This window comes from Canis lupus, chromosome 13 (genome assembly GCF_048164855.1).
Source record: "Canis lupus baileyi chromosome 13, mCanLup2.hap1, whole genome shotgun sequence".
In the NCBI taxonomy this organism is placed as follows: domain Eukaryota; kingdom Metazoa; phylum Chordata; class Mammalia; order Carnivora; family Canidae; genus Canis; species Canis lupus.
Genome location: NC_132850.1, coordinates 63,192,390 through 63,216,212, shown reverse-complemented (window position 1 = coordinate 63,216,212; position 23,823 = coordinate 63,192,390). Strand labels below are relative to the sequence as shown.

Below are 23,823 nucleotides of genomic sequence, written 5' to 3'. Positions count from 1 at the left end.
TTTAAAACAAACAAAAAACACTAATATAAACACAAGAATGAAAAATGAGTTAATATTGTTCACTGACCACTTAATTCAATTTATTTGCTCATCATCATATATAATATTAAGAAAAATAATTTTAAAAGATGATAGATGTGCTGATTTCTTCCTATTTGTACCATTTGGAAAATAGAGTTTTATTGGTAGCTATGCATATAAGAAAAGTGAATTAACTTTGAATACTGATGGTGTAAGTAATGCAACTGGATAAGAGGAACAATTTTTTTTCCCGTATTATCTTGCTCTTATGAGTGGATTTACTTTTATTAACCTTGTTCAAAACTATTCATATTCAAAAAAAAAACTATTCATATTCTGTAATTTTATTTTCAAAATCATGTATAGTTTTCAGCTTTTATATTTTGCTCTTCAACGCCTTGTTCAAAATGATTTTAATAAAATATTCTCATTACAGACCTTTAATTCTTAAATTAAAAATGACTGTATAGAGAATTATGTATGCATTTATGTATTCCAAGTCAGTTGTAACTTTTTATATTTAAAAACTATTCATGTCACGCAAATGTTTCATTCCATTTTCACACTGAGTCCTGGAACACCCTGGACAGCTCCACACCCATGATTCTCTTAACAACATTCAATTATCAGAAATCTCAAACTTTCTTTAACCTCAGTTGCATTCTCACCAAAGCTTTAAGTATAGTTAAGTCATTCCAGGTGAATTAGTCATAAGCAAATAACAAAAACTGTTTAGTAACTGGCAAAAATAAAGATTAGTATCAATACAATCTTGGTCTGGAAAGATTTTAAAGTTAGCGTTCAAGACAGAAACCAGAAGTTAATAGATTCACTTATTTCCTTTCTTAATGATTTAAAACTCTATAACCAAACCAACTAAATATGCTAAAGGGAATATTTTTCCTTTTCAATCCTTATTATGCTTAATTCCATTTTCTTGCCTTAATGTGCCGTGACTTCCACCAAAAATGTTGAAAAAGAAGTGGTGTGGTAGAAAGAAATAATTTCAGAGTTTTCACAAAAGTGATATTTACAGTTATTTTTGTCAATTTTCTAAAATTAAGAAAATACCTATTCCCCATTTGTTCAGGGTTTGTTGCTATTACATCAATAATAGATTTTTTTTTCTAGATTTAATTGAAACATACATCTAATGGTGCTTGTGTCTACACATGTGCACACATATGCATCTACCTTTGGTTTGGCTTGGAGACTTTATATCCATATTCAAGTGTTAACCTGGATTATAATTTTCCTTTTTTTATACTGTCCTTCTCAGGATTGCTATCAAGGTTTTGTTAGCCATATAAATAGGAGAGTGGATCTCACTTTTTATTCCCTGGAATAAAAAGTTTATATACGATTATACTTATTTCTTATTTGAATGTTGGCTAGAACTCACTAATTAAGCCATCTGAGCCTAGACTTGCATGGCTGAAAAAAAAAAAACAAAAAACCTAATGATTCAATTAGACAGTGATTCATTTTCTTTAGTGATTATAGGAGTAGTCAAGCTTTTTTCTTCTTCTTGAGTAAGAACTCAGTAATATTTTTTTTAGGAATTTTCCCCTTTCATCTATATTCCTTAAGTTACTGCCATAATGTTGGCAATACTCTTTTATTCTCATTTTGGTATCTAGAACATTTATGGTTATAATAATCTTTTTATTCTAGTGATTCGATAATTGTGCTTTTCCTGTTATTCTTTTGCTTTCTTGAACTATTTCTAAGTTTTTTCAAAGTACCAATTTTGTTCATACTCTGTACCATGTTATTTTTATCTCCTTAATTTATCTTTTATTTATTACTTCCTCCATTACGTACCTTTCCATTTATTTTATTACCCTTTTAATAGCCACTGAATAAGGATGTCTAACTCGTTAGTTTAGGGCATTTTTTATTTGCTAATGTGAGCATGACGGTTGTGAATTTCCAAGTACTGCTCTCATTGAGTCTTACAGCCTTGCTATTCAGTATTTTTGTTATATTACAGTTGAAAATGATTTCTAACCTCCACTGTAATTGCTTCTTAGCTGAACTGAATATTTTATGTATATTTCTTAACTTTGAAATGTGTGGGATTTTTCTGGTTATCTCTGTGATACCTATTTTTACCTTGAATTTCATTATGCCTGAGAACATAATCTGTATTATTTCAATGTTTTTGGAGCATTTACTATTTCTTTTTAAATTACATTTTTCAAAACATTCCCAGAGTTTGAGCAATTTTCATGATGAATCTTCTGAGTTTTTTACTCTCTTCTTTGAAGAATCATATAAGAATAAAAAATAAAGCAAATTACATTTAAAAGAAGATGAACTTTTGTATTTATATAATACTAAATGAGAACTATCAATGGTATAAACTACCTTCTCCCCCGGGGTCACGGAAACTCTCCAGATGCAGTGTGTATAAGAAGGGTAGCCATTTGGAAATCCTGGAGAGGAAAGGTTGCCATTGGATTCTTGTAGGGTTTCTCCACATGCTAAAAGGGGGGGAAAAAGATACATATATTTCATTTTTAAAGACATGACTTATCCATATTTCCATAAAAAAAAGATAAGATCATTCTTTTAATTTTTATGAAAAATACTGACATGATAAATAAAGCCCTGAGTCTTTTGGTGTTAGATGAGAATATATATTTGTGTTCTATAAAAGACTTTTCCTTTCCAAGTAAATTTCTTCTTAGGTCTCTACTGCCAGGATTTTAGCATACCATTTTAATGGCATCATTAGGGCTAACCATAAAACAAGATTATGAGATAATCTGGCATTCATAAAATTCTTCCTCATGGAGACTTTTCTCATTCATTCCCAAAGAGTCAGTCAGTCACTCATATTCAGATTCAGGCCAGTGGGTATCTAGTTGAAGTACTTGAAGTGGATAGAGGATCACATGACATATAATTAATATTTTCAGTGTAAAGTGAGGCTAAATTTCATAGCAAATATCAAAGTTGGAAAATAAGATATCTTAAATAATGATTAGAATACAATCAATAAAGGTACCAAAAATGTCGCACACAATGAAAATTTTTCTCAAAATAAGCTGAAAATAATTGAAAAGCTAAAAACATAAAGGAAGATTGAAATTTTCCTACAAGATGTGGACATTTATTTACTCTCTCATTTCTGATGATCGTAAGTAAAAATTACTGGAAAAGCAATTAGGTTTGCCTCTTACTACAACTGTCTAATTTCTTGAAAGTAATTATCAGTTATCTAAAATAGCAAATTATCAGCTGCACAGCCTCAAGATCGGTGTGATTGATATCTTCAGGGCCATTTCAACAAAGACACAGAGTGTAATTAGCTCATTGGTTTAGCCAAGGTTAGTGGTCAGAACCATTCTATAATGGGTTTTCCTGTTGCCTTTGTAAGACATAGCTTGTGCCACACGAAACTAGGCTGCTTTAAGTATCCTGAATTTAAGAATAATTCTTCTGCTGCAGCCTGTCATCTTTATAACCTTCACTCAATAAAAAAAAAAAAAAAAGTTCTTTCCATCTGAAGGAGACTGAAATCAGACTGAGATATTACCATATTATAGAGTCATAGCTACCAGCAGGTGAACTCTCATCTCATCAAATCCTCCATAAATAATAAATGGCTTTGCATATCTTAAGTCAAATGAAGAAAGAAAAATGATGACTTTGAAAACAAAACAGAGCTGTAAAAAGTCTGACATGATATAAATATTTATTTGAAAACACAGATATTAAGTTTGCACAACAAAATATCTCTCGAGTAGAAGTAAGCAGTGTTTATTTTGATGAATAGGCAGGTCAAAGCACCTTTAGAACAAAATGAAGCTGCTCAAGGTCAAAAATACATAATTCAGTACTTTCCATCAGTCATCTGAGAGCTCTTGATAAATGCAACATTACAAGAACACTTAGAAAAATGAAAATTTATTAAGATTCTATTAATGCAAACAACGTGCTTCTAAGTAGGATCAGTTCAGATGCTAAATAATCATTTGGGAGGTGAGTGTGTTTCAATGTAAAATACTGTAATTGATAGCAGTCTAAAAATAAATTCTTTAATGATTGAAAAGTACATTAAGCCACATAGAATGTTGGTCCTGCATTTACTGAAGTGGAATTATAACAAATATATTGAATCCACAGATGTACACAAAAAAAAATACTGTTCTGATAAAGATGAAATGGAGAATTTTATGAAATGAAAAATAGAATACAGCATATAATTCAAATATTTAGTCAATCTATTATACAGCATTTGCTTATAAAGCTTATAATCATTTATAAGAAAGTGTGGTTGTCCTGACTATCTGATCCCTACTACAAAAGATATTTTAGTACCTTCCCCAGCCATAGGCTGATTAATATCCAGATATGAAAAGCAAAGTTTATTATAAAAAAAAACTAAAGAAAAATCAAGCAAGAAAAAAGTGGCGCTATGAAGTTAAAATGCTGTTCATTTACTGAGCAAAATCTCTGGATAAGAAAACACAAGTTTTAGTCATGGCATTACCACTTACTAATTATGTCCTATAAGAAAGTCTCAGAAGCTTCAGCCTAAGTTTTCTCTTGTTAAGTGAACATTTAATTAACATAACATTTAATAAAGTTGCTTTGTAGGGATTAAATGTTATTATGCCCTGAATCCTCTTTTCAACCTTTAGCTACCTCTTACACAGGTAGGAAGATTGCTGTCTAAAGTATTTGAATATGTCTTTGAACTTTAAAACTCAGTCATATTTAGGAGAAAAAAACTCATAAAGAAATATACAGTGGTCAGTTATTAATTCCACTGCCCTAATAATTACTCTAAAACTAAAAACAATTCAGAAGTTAGACTTCTATCTCTGTAGGCAGATGCCACAATCGTACATGTATAAAACCATAAACATTACACAAACACACAAAACTGTTAGAAACTAGTAAACAAATTCAGCAAAGTGGCAGGATATAAAATCAACACAGAAAAATCAATTGTATTTCTGTACACCAAGAACAATTTCAAAAGGAAATTAAGAAAACAGTCCCATTCATAATATCATTAAAAAAGAATAGAATACTTGGCAATAAACTTAACCAACAAGGTACAACACGTGTACGTTGAAAACTACAAAACATTGCTGAAATTTAAGATGAGACAAATCAAGGGAATGACGAGTTGTGTTCATGATTGGAAGACTTAGTATTGTTAAAATATTCATATTACCCAAAGCAATCTACAGATTCAACGCAATTTCTACCAAAACCTCAATGGCGTCTCTCACAGAAAGAAAAAAAAATACCAAATCCTGAAACTCACATAAAACCACAAACCCAAAATAGCCAAGACATTCTTGAAAAAAGGGCAAAGCCAGAGGCTCCCACAACCTGAAGCTACAGTATTCAAAACAGTATGATACTGGCATAGGACAGACATACAGACCAACAGAAGAGAGAGCCCCCAAATAAGCCCATGTGTAATGGTCTGATGATCAACAAGGGTGCCAGACTCCTCATTGGGGAAAGCATCGTCTCTCCAGCAAATGGTATTGGAGAAACTAGAAATATGCATACAGAAAGAATTAAATTGTACCCTTATCTTCCACTGTACACACAAATCAACATAAAATGAATTAAAGACGTGAATGTGAGACCCGAAACTGCAAAGAAGAAAAGAGGTGAAAAATTTTGTCACAATAGTCCTGGCAATGATTTCTTGGATATGCCACCAAAAGCACAGGAAATAAAAGCAAAAATGGACAGGTGGGGCTACATCAGCTAAAAAAAAAGCTTCTGTACAGCAAAGGAAACCGTCAACAGAGTGAAAGGCAACTTTCCGAATGGGAGAAGATACTTGCATTGCAAATCATATATCTCATGAGGGGTTAGTATTCAAAATATATAAGGAACTCCTACAAGTCAATAGCAAAAGATAAAATAACCCAATTTAAAATAGGCAAAGAAAAAGAGATGGCCAAAGAAGACCTAGAAACGCCCAACAGAAAGAAAGAAAAAAAAAGAAAGAAAGAAATGCCCAACAGGTATAAAAAAAAAAAAAGTTCTATTTACATCAGCAATCATCAGGGAAATGCAAGTCAAAACCACAATGAGGTATCCCCTCACCCTTGTTAGGATGGTCATTATCAAAAAACAAACAAGCAAAGAGAAGATAAGAAGCGTCAGCAAAGAAATGGAGAAATTGCAGCCTCTGTGCACAGTTGGTAGGAATATAAAATGGTGCAGCCACTATGGAAAATAGTGTGGGATTTCCTCAAAAATTGTAAAAATAATTCCCAAATGATCCAATAATCCCACTTCTGGGTATTTATTCAAAAGAACTGAAAACAGGATCTTGAAGAGGTATCTCTGCTCCCGTTTTCATTGCAGCATTATTCACATTAGCCAAGAAACAGAAACATCCAAACCATCCATCAGTGGGTGAATGGATAAAGAAACTGTGCTATATGCATAAAATAGAATATTGTTCGGCCCTAAAACAGAGGGAATCTGGCCTATGCTACGCGCTAGATAAGCCCAGAGCACATTCTGCCAGAGGAAGAGGGCAGCTGCAGAAAGACAGGTCCTGCGTGATTCCACTTCCTGAGGTTCCTGAAGGAGTCAGACTCAGAAGCGGGGAGCGGAAAGGGCGAGGGAATGAAGAGTCTGTGCGGTGGACAGTGTCAGCCGCGCAAGATGAAGAGATTCTGGAGCCCTGCTGTACAGCAGTGTGCATGGAGTTGACGCTACTGCGCACTCACAAATTTGGTAATAGGGTACATGTCATATTATGTGTTTTTCTGCTCAAATAAAAAATAATTAATAATAAAAAAAAAGCAGTTAAACTAAGTCCTTTATCAATCTCGCTCCTAAATCAGGGGATTTACATATACCTTCATTCTTCCAGAATAGAAAATGATACCTAAACTGTATAAATACTACTTGGATTGTGTCTTGTTGAGCAATTATCACAAACTCTTGTCCTTTTAATGACATTGTTAAATTCATAGCTGTCTGCATGTCCATCTATGGCTACTTTGCTCACCAAATGTCTGTACTATCCACCCGACACCAAAGATTGAGAACTTGCCTTTCTCCATATTCTATAGGACCACATTTATAATTTTACTAAGGCTAAGGAAAACACAGACAGAGATGCACAATAATTTCTATTAGATAAGTCTCTTCCGAAAGGATCTTGACAAATTGAGGAATTAGGGGAAGAAAGAAAACTGTTATCTAGTCAATTTAATGCTTCCTAATTAACATATTGATATCCCTTAAACTTTTAAATATAATAAATATAGGTTTAAATGATTTCTAAAATGTAGAATAAAATGTAAAATGATTTTAAGAAAATGTTACAAGGAATCCTAAATCATGTGAGAGAGGATGTGAGATTAATTACTGAAATGTTTTAAAAATGCATTTCGATGGTAACTGCCTAGCCAAGTCTCAATCACCCTTTAAAATGAAGCATAAACACCAACTGCGGGGAGACCTTTCTCCCGCCCCACACCGTTCAGCCCCGTGAGGCGTGTCTCGGGGACCTGCGCAGCATCCTTTAGGATCCCTTCCTCTCCGAGTGATCTTGTCCGTGTGACGCCCCAGAGGCTGGGCTTTGGGCGTGGAGTCTGGGCTTCCTCCTCCGTGGCCATGACATCTGATGCCTTCCACGAGTTAACGGTGACTCATTCATTCATTCAGCAGCGACTGACTGAGCACTTGGTTTCCATCAGATCCAGAATACCATGAGGGAAAATCCAACTGCAATCCCACAGAGCTATAATCCAGTGTGGGGAAGGCCAAGTCAACTGATAATTATATGAGTAAGACACAAAGACCGGGATCGAATGCGGCATTTCCCACAGGGGAGGCCTGGAAGTCTCCAAGCAGGAGGTGACTTAGGAGCCCAATCCTAAACTTGAGCTGGGATTGAAGCCCGAGGCAGTTAGGAGCATCCTGGCTGGAGGAGGAGGCAGGAGGCAAGCACATTGTGGTGCCAGGAGCTAAGTGAAGTGGAGGCGAAAACCCAGGCTATAGGGGAAAAAACCTAGGGAAAAGACTCCGGGAAGAGGTAAGAAAAAAAAAAAAAAAAAAAAACTTGGAATGACAGAAGGAAAGGAGATTAGTCTTTATCCTGAAAATAAACAGAGTAAGATTTGCATATTCCAAAGCCACTTAGAATGGCCAGAGAATTAAAGAGATGTCAGAACGGAGGCAAGAGGTGAATTAGGCATTTCAACAATCTAGAAAAACGATGAGGCTCCTAGACGAGGGGATGCACTGCTAGAAGGTAAGACTCCAAGAAGGCAATAGGACTGGTTAGCTGGAGACACTGAGGGAAGGAGGGGACGAGGCCCTTCCCGGTTCTGGCTCCTGGCTCGGGCTGCCTGACTATCCCTGTGTGGTACCATCCACCGACCCAGGGACTGTTTGCAGGGAGATGAATAAATGACTCCATGAGTAAATGGGGAAAAATTGGCTAAATTACTTTTTTTACATGTGGGCAATACTTTAGCCATGAGCTCCGTATGTACAAGCACATATGGAAAGTATATTCCGTCTGGAACCTCAGAAAATTATACCAGGAGCCAAGAGATTAACGCTTTAAGGAACTAATAAGAACCTTATTTCCATTTTCAAGGTAAAGTTAATGAACTAGGGATTAAAGGAATGCAACGTTTCTAGTATTCGGGGTCCATGCTCACGGGGACTGGCTTCCACCCACAGATGCTCATCTGTAGACAGGCCCATCCAGCACACCTGCTGTGCAGATACTGGCATGGAAAACTCCCAAATTTGTGAACTCAGACTGTGCGCATGTTTATGGGTGAATACACACACACACTTTTATGTAATAAGGAAGAATTCTAATATTTAGAAGGCCCTTGATTTATAGCTTTCATTTTATTCTGCAATTTCCCAAATTTTATTATGTTTCTTGACATATTTATTGGGGAGGATTTACTGAAGAATATTTGGACTGACGGTTGGTGAAGTCCTAAGTAAGCAAAAAACGCCATGGGACTACAGACCTAAGAGAAAAAATGCAAATAAAGACTGGTAACTGTACCAGGAGAAGAGTTCAATGAAGCAGTTTAGAAATCAAAAAGGAAAGTAATCTTAAAGTAGAAAAAAATACATTTTAGAAAATGAGGGTCACAAGAAAAACAAGCCTCCCCCCCCCGCCCCGGCAAAGGGAGAACAATAGTACATATTACTGATTTACGAAGAGAAGAATACCCACTCCGACTCATACACCCTAGAAAAGACCTCCTTCGCAAGCCAACTGCTAAGGGACGATGGAGACTGCAGTGATGCCCTATTGTCCACCCTTGCTTGGGCATATCTTGTCCTGACAGTATGTAGGATGCAAGGGATTATAAAGGCAGGCCGGCCAAGGAGCACTAGCAGGTGTCCTGTTAGATGCTTTAATGCTAGAAAGACCTGGAAGCTGTTGGAAGGAAGGACACAGGACTGGCCTTCAGGCAGCACTGTCTGGAAACCTATCCAATCCCAGGGCTGGGCAGGCCTCCTTTTATTTCCCTTCCTTCTCCTTTCTGGGATGTGGTCTGGAGATAGATGCCAGGGTCTTGCGTTAGGGGAGGGGCAGGGCTGTAAAGAATCCTATTCTTTCTTTATATTAAATACATAAGGAGAGCTTTCTTGCCTGCTTCTAAAAGAACAAGAAATGGCAAGGAAAATAATTCTAAACTAAAAGAAACTTATCTTCATCCCATCACCTTAAAAAAACACAACTTTATTCCTATATGGAGCTTTTTCGTGACTAGTATGCCCTGACTGTACAATAAGTAATTCAGGATTCCTATACAAATCTAATTTATATATTTGGCATAGGTAAATAGAATGATGGATTAGAAGTTGCTTGCCAGCTAGAAAGTCTCATAAAAAATAACACTTTATATGGCTTTAAGGAAATTAAAAATGCATATTTTTTAAGGCTGTTCGCCTTCTCATAGATAAAAACACATTTACTATGTTATTAATGGAAAAGCAACACTATTTCCAATCTGCCTACTATTACCTGCCTATTAGGGACCTGCCCTCTTGGACTCAGAGCCCCACTTATCATAGACCATAAAACCTACAACCTTAAATATTGAAGTGTGAACCAGGCCGGTATTCCTTTCAAGGTTAATCTCTTAAGGAATACCTCTATAAAATGCAGATCCAGAAGAGCTTAGAGGGTAAACTGATAAGAAGTGAAAAGCTGGAGTAATGTTGCCAAATATCTCTGATCGGCTCTATTCACCAGCAACTTCTAACAGGAGAAAACACTAAGACAAACTCCAAAGGACTCTGCAGTTTTAGAACTCTCGCCTTTTCTGCATTAAAACCAAGATGCAACCCGCATTTCATTTTCTGAACTCCTACTCTCTTCCTAGATAATTCTCAAATAAGTAATCTTACTTAAACTTCTATCTACAGTTATCAATCTTTAACATTTATCCCACTAATGTTCTTGGAGCTACTGATAAACCTTCATCGATGTGGTTTTACTGTATTAACAAACCAATGCACACAGTATCACTATATTTCAAGTAAGAAAATAGCTTGTTTACGTATTTAAGTGAAAACTATATATATTTTCCCATGGTAACTTAAATATTTAAGAGCTATAGGCTGAAAATTATAGTGTCATAAGTTTGATTACTTTTCTGATTCCTACTGACTGGCCTTCCTACAATGCAGTGAGTAAAAGCATCTCTAGTGTGCTTTTGAGGTGGTATTATCTAAACACACACACATATTTAGAGAGACAAACGAAATGGTTTCCTATCTGAACTTTCTATTTACCTAATTGCTATTAATCACACAATCTTCCCCCAAACTTTCTACTTAAAAAGTGTAATAAATCCAGTACTGCCAGAAACTAGCCAAGGATCACTCATTTCTGTTGTCACAGTGGTGCCATTCACTTATTCACTTACAAATACATCTTTCCTGTGGAAATTTAGGTCTAAAAAAAATAAATACCACACATACACGTGTAATTTACATACGTCCATGAACGAAAGTTTAGGGAAAAGCTGTGCTAACCAAAGTTAAACATATTTCTTTGATACAGGGTATTTCAAAGGATTTTGACTATGCAGGAGGTACATAGAGTATGCAGCATTTCCAATTGAAAGCAGACTCTTTTTTCTTTTTTTGGACCAATACCCGGTGTTCCCTTGCAACACTCTTATTAAGATCTTCCCTTCATCTCTTTTTCACAATTTTGTCCAGTTGTGAAAACAAAACATAGAGTAACCCATTAGCAACACAGTTAGAGCTCATTTTTTTGCAACAGTCATAAATCTTAATTTATATATCATTCATGATGGTACTTGCAAGAAAAAGATCGTTCAGGCCTCAATTCTGAAGTTGAAATAAAGGATATTCTTTTTATGTTGGCAAGAAAACCCAACATTTGACTATGAAATCATGCAACTAATAACCACTATCAAACAATCCTGCTTTTTTGCTCTTTTACTTGTTAAGTTAAAAGAAAAAAAAAATACTATCCCTGTGCCTTAAATTTGATTTCTAGCAATTTGTTTTTAATTATATCAATGGGTGTTCCAGAGTTCTCTCATTTCATTTTATGATTACTGACTTTGAACTGAATACGTCACTTGCCAGCATGGAGAGACACAAGTAAACAGTTCAGTAAATTGTGGCTTATTCATCTGCAAGAACACAGTCAGGCACAATTATGGCTCTGTTTTCAACTGGTGCAATACCTGGACATCTATACAGCTTTCTTGCCTGTGCAATGTCTCCTTTGCTTAAACGGGTTCGCTGACCGATTGCAGGACGTATGCCATTATCGTCACGCGAGGGGAGGATAGTATCCAAGAACATCCCCCTGAAAAAAATCAGAAGCAAGACACACATAAGTCACCAAATTAAGACACATACATACCCTACAAGTATAAGATTTGTTTTTTCAAACTCATGTCAAGTAAAGGGAAAATATATCAGTGTTGGGCTTCAAATAGTATGCCGGACTTTCAAAACATGTTTATCAAAGTAGAAAAAGTAGTTGTATTAAATTGTATATCTAGCATAAAGTCAATGATGAAATGCACTTTTACTTGGAAAAACTTTTAAAAATCTAGAATTCTATATGGTCCCCCACCAAGTATACCACGGCTTTAGGTTTAGGATTTTAAGCAAATCTAAGAACCCCCTGGATTCCTAAATTGTAAAACAATTTTTCCTCATAGAAGTCTATTTTTTAAGGACAACCTATACTACATATTTTTACTAAAATTGTAAAAGCCAAACAAAATGTATCATTTTTTTAGTTAAATTACGAATTTAACCTATATATTCTTAGGAGTCTAAGTATTATAGTATGTTAAAAGACCAGGAAAAATGGTATCAAATTTTAGAAAGAACAGTTTAAAGCAAAATAGTATTTTGATACACACACACACACACACACACACACAAAGAGAATAAAATTTTCATGATAAAATTAAGAAGAAAAAAACTAGCAATAGCAAAGCCCTGATAATGCTAAGCTAGAGATACTGAGTTGTGAGAAACCTAATATGTGATACCTTCAAAATTAAAAATTCTGAATACAATGCATGAGATACAGTCTTAATTTTGCAATGAATATCAACATTTATAACTCTAAAGGAAGAACTGAGCTTAAAAGTTAAATGGACTGGGAAGCCATTCCAGTGGTAAGAACAATGAGGATTTCAAAGGAGAGAGAGAGAGGTTTTCTAGAAAAGTATTTGAAATTAAGAAATACAATCGTAAAAAAATCTTTTAAATTAGGATGAAAGGCATTATACTCCTTTCCAAATTTTAATGAATAAATTATATTTAGACTGTAGGTTAAAAGAACATTTGTCTCTATTCCTTCCTTTGGGAAATATTTACTAAGCAGTGTTGTAGGTTGTTGTAGGTCTGGATTTATAGACATTAAAAGAAACACTGATGATTTTCTCATTTTAATGTGGAGCAAGAGACATTAAACAAAAGATTGAGCATTGAGATAGTGACAGGTACTATGGAGAAAGAAGAAGTGAAGACGGACACTGATTATCCAGTGATGGAGTAGCTTTTAAATAAAGTAATCAAAGAAAAAGTCACTTGAAAGCTGACATTTTGGGCAAACATGAAGGAAGTGAAGGTGAGGACACTGTGGGTAAATGGGAGCAGAGAATTCCAGAAAGAAAGAAGAGGAAATTGAACAACTCAGAGATGGGAGGATCCTTAAAGTGTTTGAGTGTCACACGGAGAACGTGACTTTTAGCCTGAGGAAAACTGTTAATATCTGGAAGATGGTAAAGGAGGAGTGACATGATCTATGACGGCTTTATGACTAACTAACCTCTCTGGCTCCTGGGTAAGAGTAGTGACCCTTAGATAAAACCTGGATAAATAGAGAATGAAACTCTTTACGAACCTAAGTATCTACAGAACTCTCCATCTATACTGCTTGAGATAAAGGGAAGGAGGGGGAGCTAATGACTTGCGGGAGTAGACCAGCACAAGTGAGAAGTTGCTCATACTTTTAATAAGATACAACTCCAGCTAGGCCAATGCAATCGAGGAAGTTGAGCTATAAGATAGAGTAGCATTGAGAAACGCCGTTCTTCAACTATGCTTCATGCATCAACAGATACATTAAGTAGGTAGGTCCAAATTAATGAAGGGCTAGCATTTCTGCAGTACTTCAACACCAACAGAATATTCATTATTTTCTAATTCTAAAAGCAGATTTGCAATCTTTAAGAGGTTCATTTTTTTCCAGTTTTCAAAACAGCTTTAATTTAAAAAGGTCAAGGACATCTTGAAATGGGTCTATTCAAACTCAGACAATAGAATGATTAATTTTTACTTCTTCTCTCTACTGAGGTAACCTCTTCCATCAGGAAGGGGTCAGTCACCTTGTATTTTGTTCTTCCTTTGTGGTCAGGAAGTTAACAATTCTCTCCTCCACATCCAGGTCATTAAGTAATACAGGCTTTTCCTGAACATCCTCAGTGAGGCCCTATTAATAGTCCAGAGACAGATTACAAAGGGCTACACTTACTCATCTTCATTTCTTCTACTTTAGAAGAGGGAATTAGCTATGCTTCCTTTAAAAACTGTAAAATTTTGCAATTGTTTTATTAATGAAAAATGGGCAATCCCAGTTAGCAAGCCTCTATATTACAAGTCACTCATTCATATAAAGGCCACATATATCTAGCCCTATACTTCCTAAAAGTAAGTACCTATATCTGCTGATGGGCTACATCCATGAAGACAACTAAAACTTTTATGGGCTCCTTGGGGCCAGAATAGGTGAAAATATAAAACTTCAAATACTTGCATTAACAGAATGAAGAACAAAAGCCACATGTTCATCTAACTGGTGTAGAAAAAACATTTGACAAAATTCACTTGTCATCATAAAAACTTTCAAAAAACTAGGAGTAGAAGGAAGCTGTCTCAACATAATAAAGACCATAAATGAAAAGCCTACAGAGGACATCATACTCAGTGCTGAAAAACTGGAAGTTTTTCATCTAAGATCAAGAACAAGGTAGAAATCTCTGCTCTTGCTGCTTCTATTCAACATAGTATTGGAAGTTGTAGCCAGAGCAATTAGGCAAGAAAAAGAAGTAAAAGACATTAATAGAAAAGAAAGAATTAAAATCATCTCTCTTTACAGATCATGTAACCTTAAATATAGAAAACCCTAGAGAGTCCACAAAAAAAGTTAGAGCTAATGAACAAATTTAGCAAAGTTGTGGAATTCAAAATCAACAAACAAAAATCCATTGTGTTTTCGTACAATAGCAGTGAACAATGTGAAAATGATATTAAGAAAAACAATTCCATTTAAAATAACATTAAAAAGAATAAAGTACTTAGGAATAAACCTAACCAAAAAAGGTGAAAGATTTGTAACTAAAAAACTATAAAACACTGCAAAAGAAATTAAAGGAGACATAAATCAGTGGAAAGACATTCCATTGCTTATGGATTAGACAACCTAGTTTGTTAAGATGTCCAGACTACTCAAAATGTTCTACAGATCAACCACAATCTCTGCTAAATCCCAAAGGCATTTATTCTAGAAGTTTAAAAAGTCCTAAAATATATATGGAATCTCACAGAACCTCAAATAGCCAAAATGTTTTGCAAAAGAACAAAGTTGGAAGACTCACACATAGTGATTTCAAAACACGTCACTAAGCTAAGGTAATCAAAACGGGATGCTACTGGTATAAAGACAGACCTACAGACCTAGAAGATAGAATAGGAATCTCAGAAATAAACCCTAGTGAATATGGCAAATGATCTTCAACAAGTGTGCCAAAACTACTCAACAAGAAAAAAAACAAAAACAAAAACAAAAACAAAACAAAAAAACAGGGATGCCTGGGTGAGTCAGGAGTTGAGCATCTGCCTTTGGCTCAGGTTGTCATCCCTGGGTCCTGAGATCAAGTCCCACATCGGCTCCCAAAGGGAGCCTCCCTCTCCCTCTGCCTGTATCTCTGCCCCTCTCTCTCTGTGTCTCTCATGAATGAATAAATAAAATCTTAAAAAAAAAAACAGGGAAAAAACAATATTTTCAAAAAAGATGTTGGAAAAACTGAAAATCTTTATGCAAAAAAATGAAGTTAGATAATTATTTAAGCTAGGTACAAAAATTAACTCAAAACAGTTTAAGACCTACACAGAAATCCCTGAACTATGAAACTCTTAGATGAAAAAAAACAGAGAAAAAGCTTCACAACATTGGATCTGGCAATGATTTCTTGGATATGAAGCCAAAACACAATTAACAAAAACGGAAATAGGTAAGTGAGACTACATCAAATCAAAAAGCTACTGTGCAGCGGAGATGAAAAAAGAAAATATTTACCAATTAAGTATCTAAAAAGGATCCAGAATATATACAGAAATCCTACCATTTAACAACAAAAAAAATTAAATAATATGACTTTAAATGGGCAAAAGAATTGAACAGATACTTCTCCAAAGATGACACAATGGCCAGAAAGCACATGAAAAGACGCTCAACATCATTAATCATCAGAGAATGCAAATCAAAGCTACAATAAAGCAGCATGTCACACTCATTAGGGTGGTTAATATTTAAAAAAAAAAGAAAATAATACATGTGACAAGGATCTGGAATAACTGGAACCCTTGTGCACTGCTGTGAGGTTGTGAACTACCATACGATCCAGCAATCCCACTTTTGAGTATAGGCAAAATAACTGGAAACAGGGTCTGGAAAAGATATTTGCACACCTCAGCACTATACACAATAGCCAACAAATGGAACCAACTCAAGCATCCATCAACGGATGAACAAAATATGGTCTGCACCTACTATGGAATAGTATTTAGCCTTAAAAAGGAAGGAAATCCTGTCACATGCTGTAATATGGGTGAACCTTGAAGACCTTGTGCTAAATGAAATAAGCTCGTCACAAAAAGGCAAATATCTAAGGTGGCCAAGTTCATGTGAACACAAAATGGAACAGTCGTTACCAGGGGCCACCAGGAGGGGAAAAAGGGGCATCGTCATTTAATGGGCATGGGCATAGGGTTTCACTTTGCATGATGAAAACGTTATAGATATCTGCTTCACAACCATGTGAATGTACTTAACGTTACCACACGGTACACTTAGAAATAATTAAGATCGTAAATTTTAGGTTGTGTGTTTTTTAACCACACACACACACACACACATACACACACATACACCCTCAAATATTTTGAAGGTAGGGCTTAAGAACTGAGCCAAATATTTTATCTCCTGGAATTCAGTTATTTAAATATACGTATGAATTAATAAACATTCTCTTTAAAGATCAAAACAATAAGATAATGTTGGTTGGATCAACGCTTCTAACAGGTAGATATAGTAACTTTCACTCTAAGAATATGAATTCACTAGGAAAACTGAACAGGATAATTTTGAAACAATAAGGCAAAATGATAGACCAAGGCTGGTTGGCATGCAGCACCATGGTGCGGGGGGATGGGGATGATGGACTGCAGGTCGCAAGAGCAGAATGACTGACAGAAAAGAAGGAAAAGAAGCAATTTAAACATGTAAGAGAAATACAGAGAATAAGAGGAAATATATATCTTACACTTTGGTATAAGTTCATCGTGTATTAAATAAGAAAGAGTGAACAATTTTTTCCACTTTCCACTACATCCTGTATTCCAAAGAATCAAAAGTCGGTTTAGTTCTAAATGATATAATTCAGTAGCATAGGAATAGGAGAGGCGCCTTGGCTGAACCTGGACCCAAATCCTATTTGGTACATGTTTCTACAAGAAAACTCAATTCCAAGCATTGAACTAGAAACAATTTAAAACTCTTTGAGATTAATTTCAAGCCAAATTTATGGAGGCATTTCTACCAAAACTTAAATTCAATTCCAGAAACTTTAAGTATTTGGTCGTTATTATATTTAAACAAATATGTATGTTTGTATAAATATCCAAATATTATATATAAATGTGTATATATAAATATTTATCAAAGTATTAAGAGTTCTTCGACACATTCTTCTTTACTTTTTATTAGGAAATTTTTAGGGGGTGCCTGCCTGGCTCGGTCAGTGGAGCGAGTAACTCTTCATCTCAGGGTTGTAGGTTCAAGCCCCACTATGGTTGTAGAGATTACTTAAAAAACCAAATCAAATCTTTCTTTTTAAGTTTTTGTTTTTAAAAAACAGAGGTATTAATTTGAATTTTTTATCTTCTTTCCAACCTTGCCTTTGGAAACAGATGTCTGATGAATTGTGAAACGGACGTAAGTGGGCAAAAAGAATGAGTTGGAATGGACATATGAGTGTAAGATGGGCTTAAAATGGGGAAAGGGGAGGATTTCAGCCCCAAACTCCTTACCTGAGAACTATTTGCTGGATGACATCATCTTTAGAATAAAGTAATTGAAACCCAAATTTATTACATTCTTTAGAAAAGCATTTAATTTTTAATGAAATAACTTTAAGGTTAGTAAGTGATGAAATTCTAACTATATGAAGTAAAATATCTTCATAAGATGTACTTTGGGAATTAAATGAGCATAACTAGTATTTGAGCAATAGAAAACACAGAGTAGAAAGCACAAGTCGCGTAGATAGCAGAATTCCAACTCAACAACCAAGTCCCCTCTTTGATTTGTGAATGCCTAATTTTCATTAAATAATGTCATGCTCATTTAATATGCTGATTGGTTTCATCAGTTTTGTTGGACTTTTTAAAGTGATTTAGGAATGTAAGATGGCTCAAGTAATTCACATCATTTTAATTTTTACTCTGAATTTATATATTTGATAAGAAATGTGAAAATATGTTTTTAAAATCTCAAATGCTAGCATTGGCTATAAATATCCATCAAGTATTTTTGTACATCACAGCCACAGTATTGGAAAGCAGTTCTAGGGACGTCTGGGTGGCTCTGGTTGAGCATCTGCCTCCAGTTCAGGGCAAAATCCTGGGATTGAGTCCCGCATCGGGCTCCCCTTGGGAAGCCTGCTTTTCCCTCTGCCTCTCTCTGTGTCTTTCATGAATAAATAAGTAAAATCTTAAAAAAAAAAAAAAGAAAGAAAGAGAAAGAAAGAAAGAAAGAAAGAAAGAAAGAAAGAAAGAAAGAAAGAAAGAAAGAAAGGAAGAAAGGAAGAAAGGAAGAAAAAGGAAAGAAAGCAGTTCTAGTTCTAATGTTAAACACAGCCTTGTAAGGAGAGGAATTAAAAGTCAAAAGGTATAACCTGAGACTCCAACCTTGAGAAGGTGTTCCTGGCATAGTGCATGATACTGTCAAAATCGTATCTTTCTCCAAGCGAGTTCACTTCTCCAGGCTCCATCTTCAGAAAATTGTACTCTTGACCTAAGAATCAGTCACACACAGTTCAGAAGGCTTGTAACAGACGGAGGAAAGGAGAGAAGAGCCCCTCCGGGTGCGCATCTTGCTCTTTCCTACAGGCTGGTTGCAGCCGTCTATGAGCACCCAGGTACGTGCAATGCAGGCGTGCCACTGTTTTCACTGCCCACCACACGGGAAAAGGAAGCCCTGCAATCTCACTGCCTTCACAGGACTGCAGGAATGATCACAAAAAGTTGTATCTTTACCTCATGAGCCCCACCTTTCTCTTATGACATTTGCCAAGATCGACAAAAACCATCTTTCTATTTGCTTTAGAGTCTTTCTGTGAAACACTGCGAAAAACATAAAAGCGGTATTTGTAGGTAAAGACAACACTGCAGGCCGTAGCTATGGGACCTGGTCACTAAAAGCAAAATACCGGCAGCAGGTTTCATTCAGAACGGAAACGAGATTCTCTCGGACGGATTTATTCCAACCTCTACTTGGGGGGCTTTTTGATCAAGGAGAATGTGCCTCAAAACTTAATTATGTATTTTTGCTTTACTGTTCACGGCTGTCATTTTCACCCATGGACATTGCCATCTTAACAGGTTTCTCAGTTGGCCACTGATAACTGTATTGCTGTCCTATTTCTTGAAATCCAAAAATAACAGACTTCTCATGCAGATCGATGGCGATGGTTCCAGAAACAGAATTCAGGCCTCAGTGACCCCATCTTCACAATTTCAGTAGCTGAAGATGGCTGCTTTTATGGCTCATCTATGTAACTTCGAAAGCTTTGAGAGATCCCAATGCAAAGGTGAGTTCTGAGAATTCCGAATTCAAGGTTGTAACACACAATGGAACCAGGACAACACTCATCTAACTAGGTTTTTATTCCAACTGCCATGTGACTACAAAAAATATTAGTATTGCGTGAATAAAAAATTTTCCAAAAGACAATAAAGAAATCGAGTGATACTAGAGCATCATATCTCTTCTACACGTGAGGAAATCCAGTATATTCACATGAGCATTACGGATTAGAGAAACATCCTGAAGGCACAGAACCCACATCCCAGACTATAGTGTTTCAGTCTATCTTTCAGTGACGTCACATATTAATGCACTAAGCAGCCTGGAAGGTGTAGTGTGTGCTCCCCAAACCTCTGACATGTCTGTCTGTGTTTTAAGCCCATTTTCAAGATATTCCCTTCATTCTCGCCAACCTCTCCTAGAAGCAATCGTTACAACTCTCTTCTTCATAAGAAAGAATAAGCACATTTTAACAATTCCAATTCTAAGAGGAGATTTTCATAAAGCTATGGAGCTGATCTTACAGACATTAATCTATAACCCACTGGAGATTTCAACTTCAAGCACAATGTGGATAGATATTCAGTTAAAGCAAAATGCTTTATAAAAATTCCTGAGAGTGGGACATTAAACAACGTAATCATACATTTCGAGGCGTATAACTGAGCACTCAACATGGAGATGACTCAGTGTCCAGAGCTAAATAAAAGCAATATGGCCATACATGGTCCAAGTAAAGAAAACTGAATTTATTTCATGAAAAAAAAAAAGGGAAGAGAATCAGAGATATAGAGCACCAGGGGAACTTACCCTAAACAATTAAAAAAAAAAAAAAAAAAGATGAGCTTTCTTCTTGAAGAAGTATTCTAAAATGGATCAAAGTAATCCAATCTTCACACCAATTTGGTCCCTACTGTAGTTACTAATTTTGCACATAAATGCTAGGCTAAAGTCTGCACTTATTAGACATTGCCCTTGAATAACAGTTGATCTTAAGTTTCTGAGCCAGAGTAAGTCATAAATTTGTTGAAGATTAATCTTCAACATGACATGACCTCTTTCATCCTAGAATCGCCCTGCCACAAGTAGTTGCAAATACTTAGGAAATCTCACACAATAAATTCTTTCTTTTCTATGGGCCTGCATGTTGAGTCACCCAAAGTATGAACAGCCATAATTTGCTAAGCATTGTGTGAAGTATTATATATTTATATACTACTTAAATGTTTCTGGCTTGCTTTAAGTACATACTTATGTTAAAATGGAGTCCTATTATTAAGAGTAAGGATCATTCTTGAAAGTTACTTCCTTTATAAGATGTTTGATCCGTGTAATAAAAGGAACCTAATAACTATGGTCAACGGCAAACTTCTCGTTTAATTACTAGCTGAAATCATTTTCGGAAATATTATTTCCTCTTTATGTCTCTCCTAATGATATAAAGTAAGATGAACTCTGATAGCTGGCTCAGGCATTTCGGTCTCCTATACTAGGAGTAAACGTTTTCTGTACTTCTTTTTGTAATCAACACTACAAATGGATTTTATCATTTTAAACGGATATATATATATATATATATACATATAACTGACATACGATATCCTATTACTTTCATGTGTACAACACAGTGATTAGACACTCGTATACAACGATTTCTAGTTTTATACCATTGTGGTCAGAACAGGTGCTGATATGATTTCAGTCTTCTTGAATTTATTGAAACGTATTTTGCGACCTGACGTGTGACCTATTCTGGAGAACGTTCCACGTGCACTTGAGAAGAAGGTGCATCTACTGCTGTAAGGTGGAATGCTCTGTATATCCACGGCACCAGATGTGTCATTTAAAGCCAATGCTCGCTTACTGCTCTTGTGTCTGGAAAATCCATCCAATGATGTAAGTGGGGCATGAAACACCCCCCCCCCACACACACACACACTATTGTGTTACTAGGAGGTTCTCCCTTTGGGTACGTTAATGTCTATGTATTTAGGTGCTCCTATGTTGGTTGCACATACGTTCATACGTGCTACTCTTCTTGCTGTGTTGATCCCTTTAACATTATGCGGTGCCCTTTCGGTATTTATGAGTCTGTGTCTTAAAGTCTATTTTGCCTGAGGATCGCTAATCAGCTTTCTTTTCATTTGCATTTGCACGGAATATCTTGTTTCCATTCTTTCCCTTTCAGTCTGTGTGTGTTTAGTTCTTCAAGTGAATCTCTTAGAGGCAGTATGTGGACGAGTACTCTTTTTCAACTGTTCAGCCCCTTTGTATTTTTTGATTAGAGTATTTGGTCCATTTACATGTAAAGTAATTATTGATAGGTACTGCCATTTTGTTGACTGTTTTCTGGCTGTTTTTGTAACTCTTCTTTGTTCCCTTTCCCCCTATCCTTGTGGTTTGACATCTTTCTTCAGTGTTACATTTAAATTACTTTGTCATTTTCTTTCAGGTATTTTATTATTATAAGTTTTTGCTTTGTGGTTGCCGTGAGGTTCATATATAACATTCCTATGCATTTAAAAGTCTATTTGACGTCGGTAGCAACTTAAATTTGAATACATTCCAAAACTACATTTTTATTCCTCCCCTCCCAGGTTTTGTTTCTGATGTCACACTTTCAATCTTTTTATCTTATGAATCTTTTAACTGATTATTGTAGCTTTACCTACTCGACTATGTTTTTCTTTTGACCTTTATACTAGCTTTACAGGTATTAATCCACTACCTTTACTATATACTTACCTTTTCCAGTGAAAACTTTCACTTTTGTGCTTTATTATCCTTAATTACCATCATGTCTTTTCTGTTTAAAGAAGTCCCTTGACAGTTTCTTGTAAGGCCAGTTTAATGGTGATGAATTCCTTTAGCTTTCGTTTGTCTGGAAAACTCTTTTATCTATCACTAACTTCTGAATGATAGCCTTGTTGGATAGAATATTCTTGGCTGGAAGGTTTTTTTGTTTGTTTGTTTGTTTGTTTTCTTTCAGTACTTTGACTAGGTCTTGCCATTCTCTTCTGGCCTGCAAAGTTTCTTCTGAAAAAAATCTGCTGACAGTTTTATGGTATATAACAAGCTTTTCTCTCTTGCTACTTTTAATATTATCTCTCTATATTTAACTATCAACGTTTTAATTATAATGTGTCTTGGTGTGAAGCTCTTTGGGTTCACCTTATTTGGAACTCTATGGACTTCCTAGACTTGGATGTCGGTTTCCATCCCCAGATTAGGGAAGATTTCATCCATGATTTCTTCAAATAAGTTTTCTGCTTCTTTCTCTTTTCTCCTTCTAGGACCCCTATATGCAGATATTATTCAGCTTAACATTGTCCCATAAGTCCCTTAAGGTATCTCACTTTTTCAAATTCTTTTTTCTTTTTGCAACTGTGTCTGGGTGAATTCCATTGCTTTGTCTTCCAGTTCATTGAGCTTCTCTACTTTATCCAGTCTGCTGTTGAACCCCTCTAATGTATTTTTCATTAGTTATTGTATTCTTCAGCTCTGTAACTTCTATTTGGTTCTTTCTTATATTTTCTTTTTGTTTAAGTTCTCACTGTATTCATCCATTCTTCCTCAGTGAGCATCTTTATGATGATTACTTTGAACTCTTTATCAGGTAGATTACTTATCTCTGTTTCATTAAGGTCATTTTCTGAGGTTTTGTCTTTCTTTCATTTGAAACATATGCCTCTGTCTCATTTGCCTGATTCTCAGAAGAGCTACCTCTCCCAGTCTTGAAGAACTGGCCTTGTGTAGAGGATGATGTGTGAGGCCCAGGAGCATAATCCCCGTGGCTACCAGAGCCAGGCACTCCAGAGGTATCCCCTGTTTGGGGTGCATGCACCTGCCAGCTGTGGTAGAGCCCTGGCTGTGGCCAGAAGGGGGTGAGGTGCTTGCCTGGTAATGGCATGGCTATGGCATAGGAGGGATGGGGCACTTGCCTAGCTGTAGTAAATCTGTGGCTTAGAAGGGCAGGCCTCTGACCTGCCTGGCTGCGACATGGTTCTGGTGTGACACAGGGCACTCCCCCAAGTGGCTATGGCAGAGATGGGGCACGGTGATGTGGGGTACACCTACCTGCACTAGCAGGTTAGAGGGAGATTGCCAAAATAACACCCACCAGTGTTGGCATTAACAAGGTAGAATGAGATTGCAAAAAT

The 23,823-nt window shown here is 35.9% G+C and overlaps 1 protein-coding gene across 2 annotated transcripts in view; it reads right to left on the bottom strand.

Annotated features, from left to right (window-relative positions):
• Nucleotides 1-23,823, bottom strand: part of TLL1 (tolloid like 1) — a 192,425-nt gene that overhangs the window by 69,399 nt on the left and 99,203 nt on the right. The window contains exons 7-10 of one of the 2 annotated variants that reach the window (XM_072773842.1): nucleotides 18,766-18,871; nucleotides 11,736-11,860; nucleotides 2,392-2,507; nucleotides 110-2,283 (exon numbers count right to left, since the gene is read on the bottom strand). In XM_072773842.1, coding sequence (XP_072629943.1) covers nucleotides 2,251-2,283; nucleotides 2,392-2,507; nucleotides 11,736-11,860; nucleotides 18,766-18,871 — 380 coding nt within the window. In that variant the 3' untranslated portion in view covers nucleotides 110-2,250. Of the gene's footprint in view, nucleotides 1-109; nucleotides 2,284-2,391; nucleotides 2,508-11,735; nucleotides 11,861-18,765; nucleotides 18,872-23,823 lie in introns of those variants that run through there. The other variant, XM_072773841.1, reaches the window with a different exon arrangement.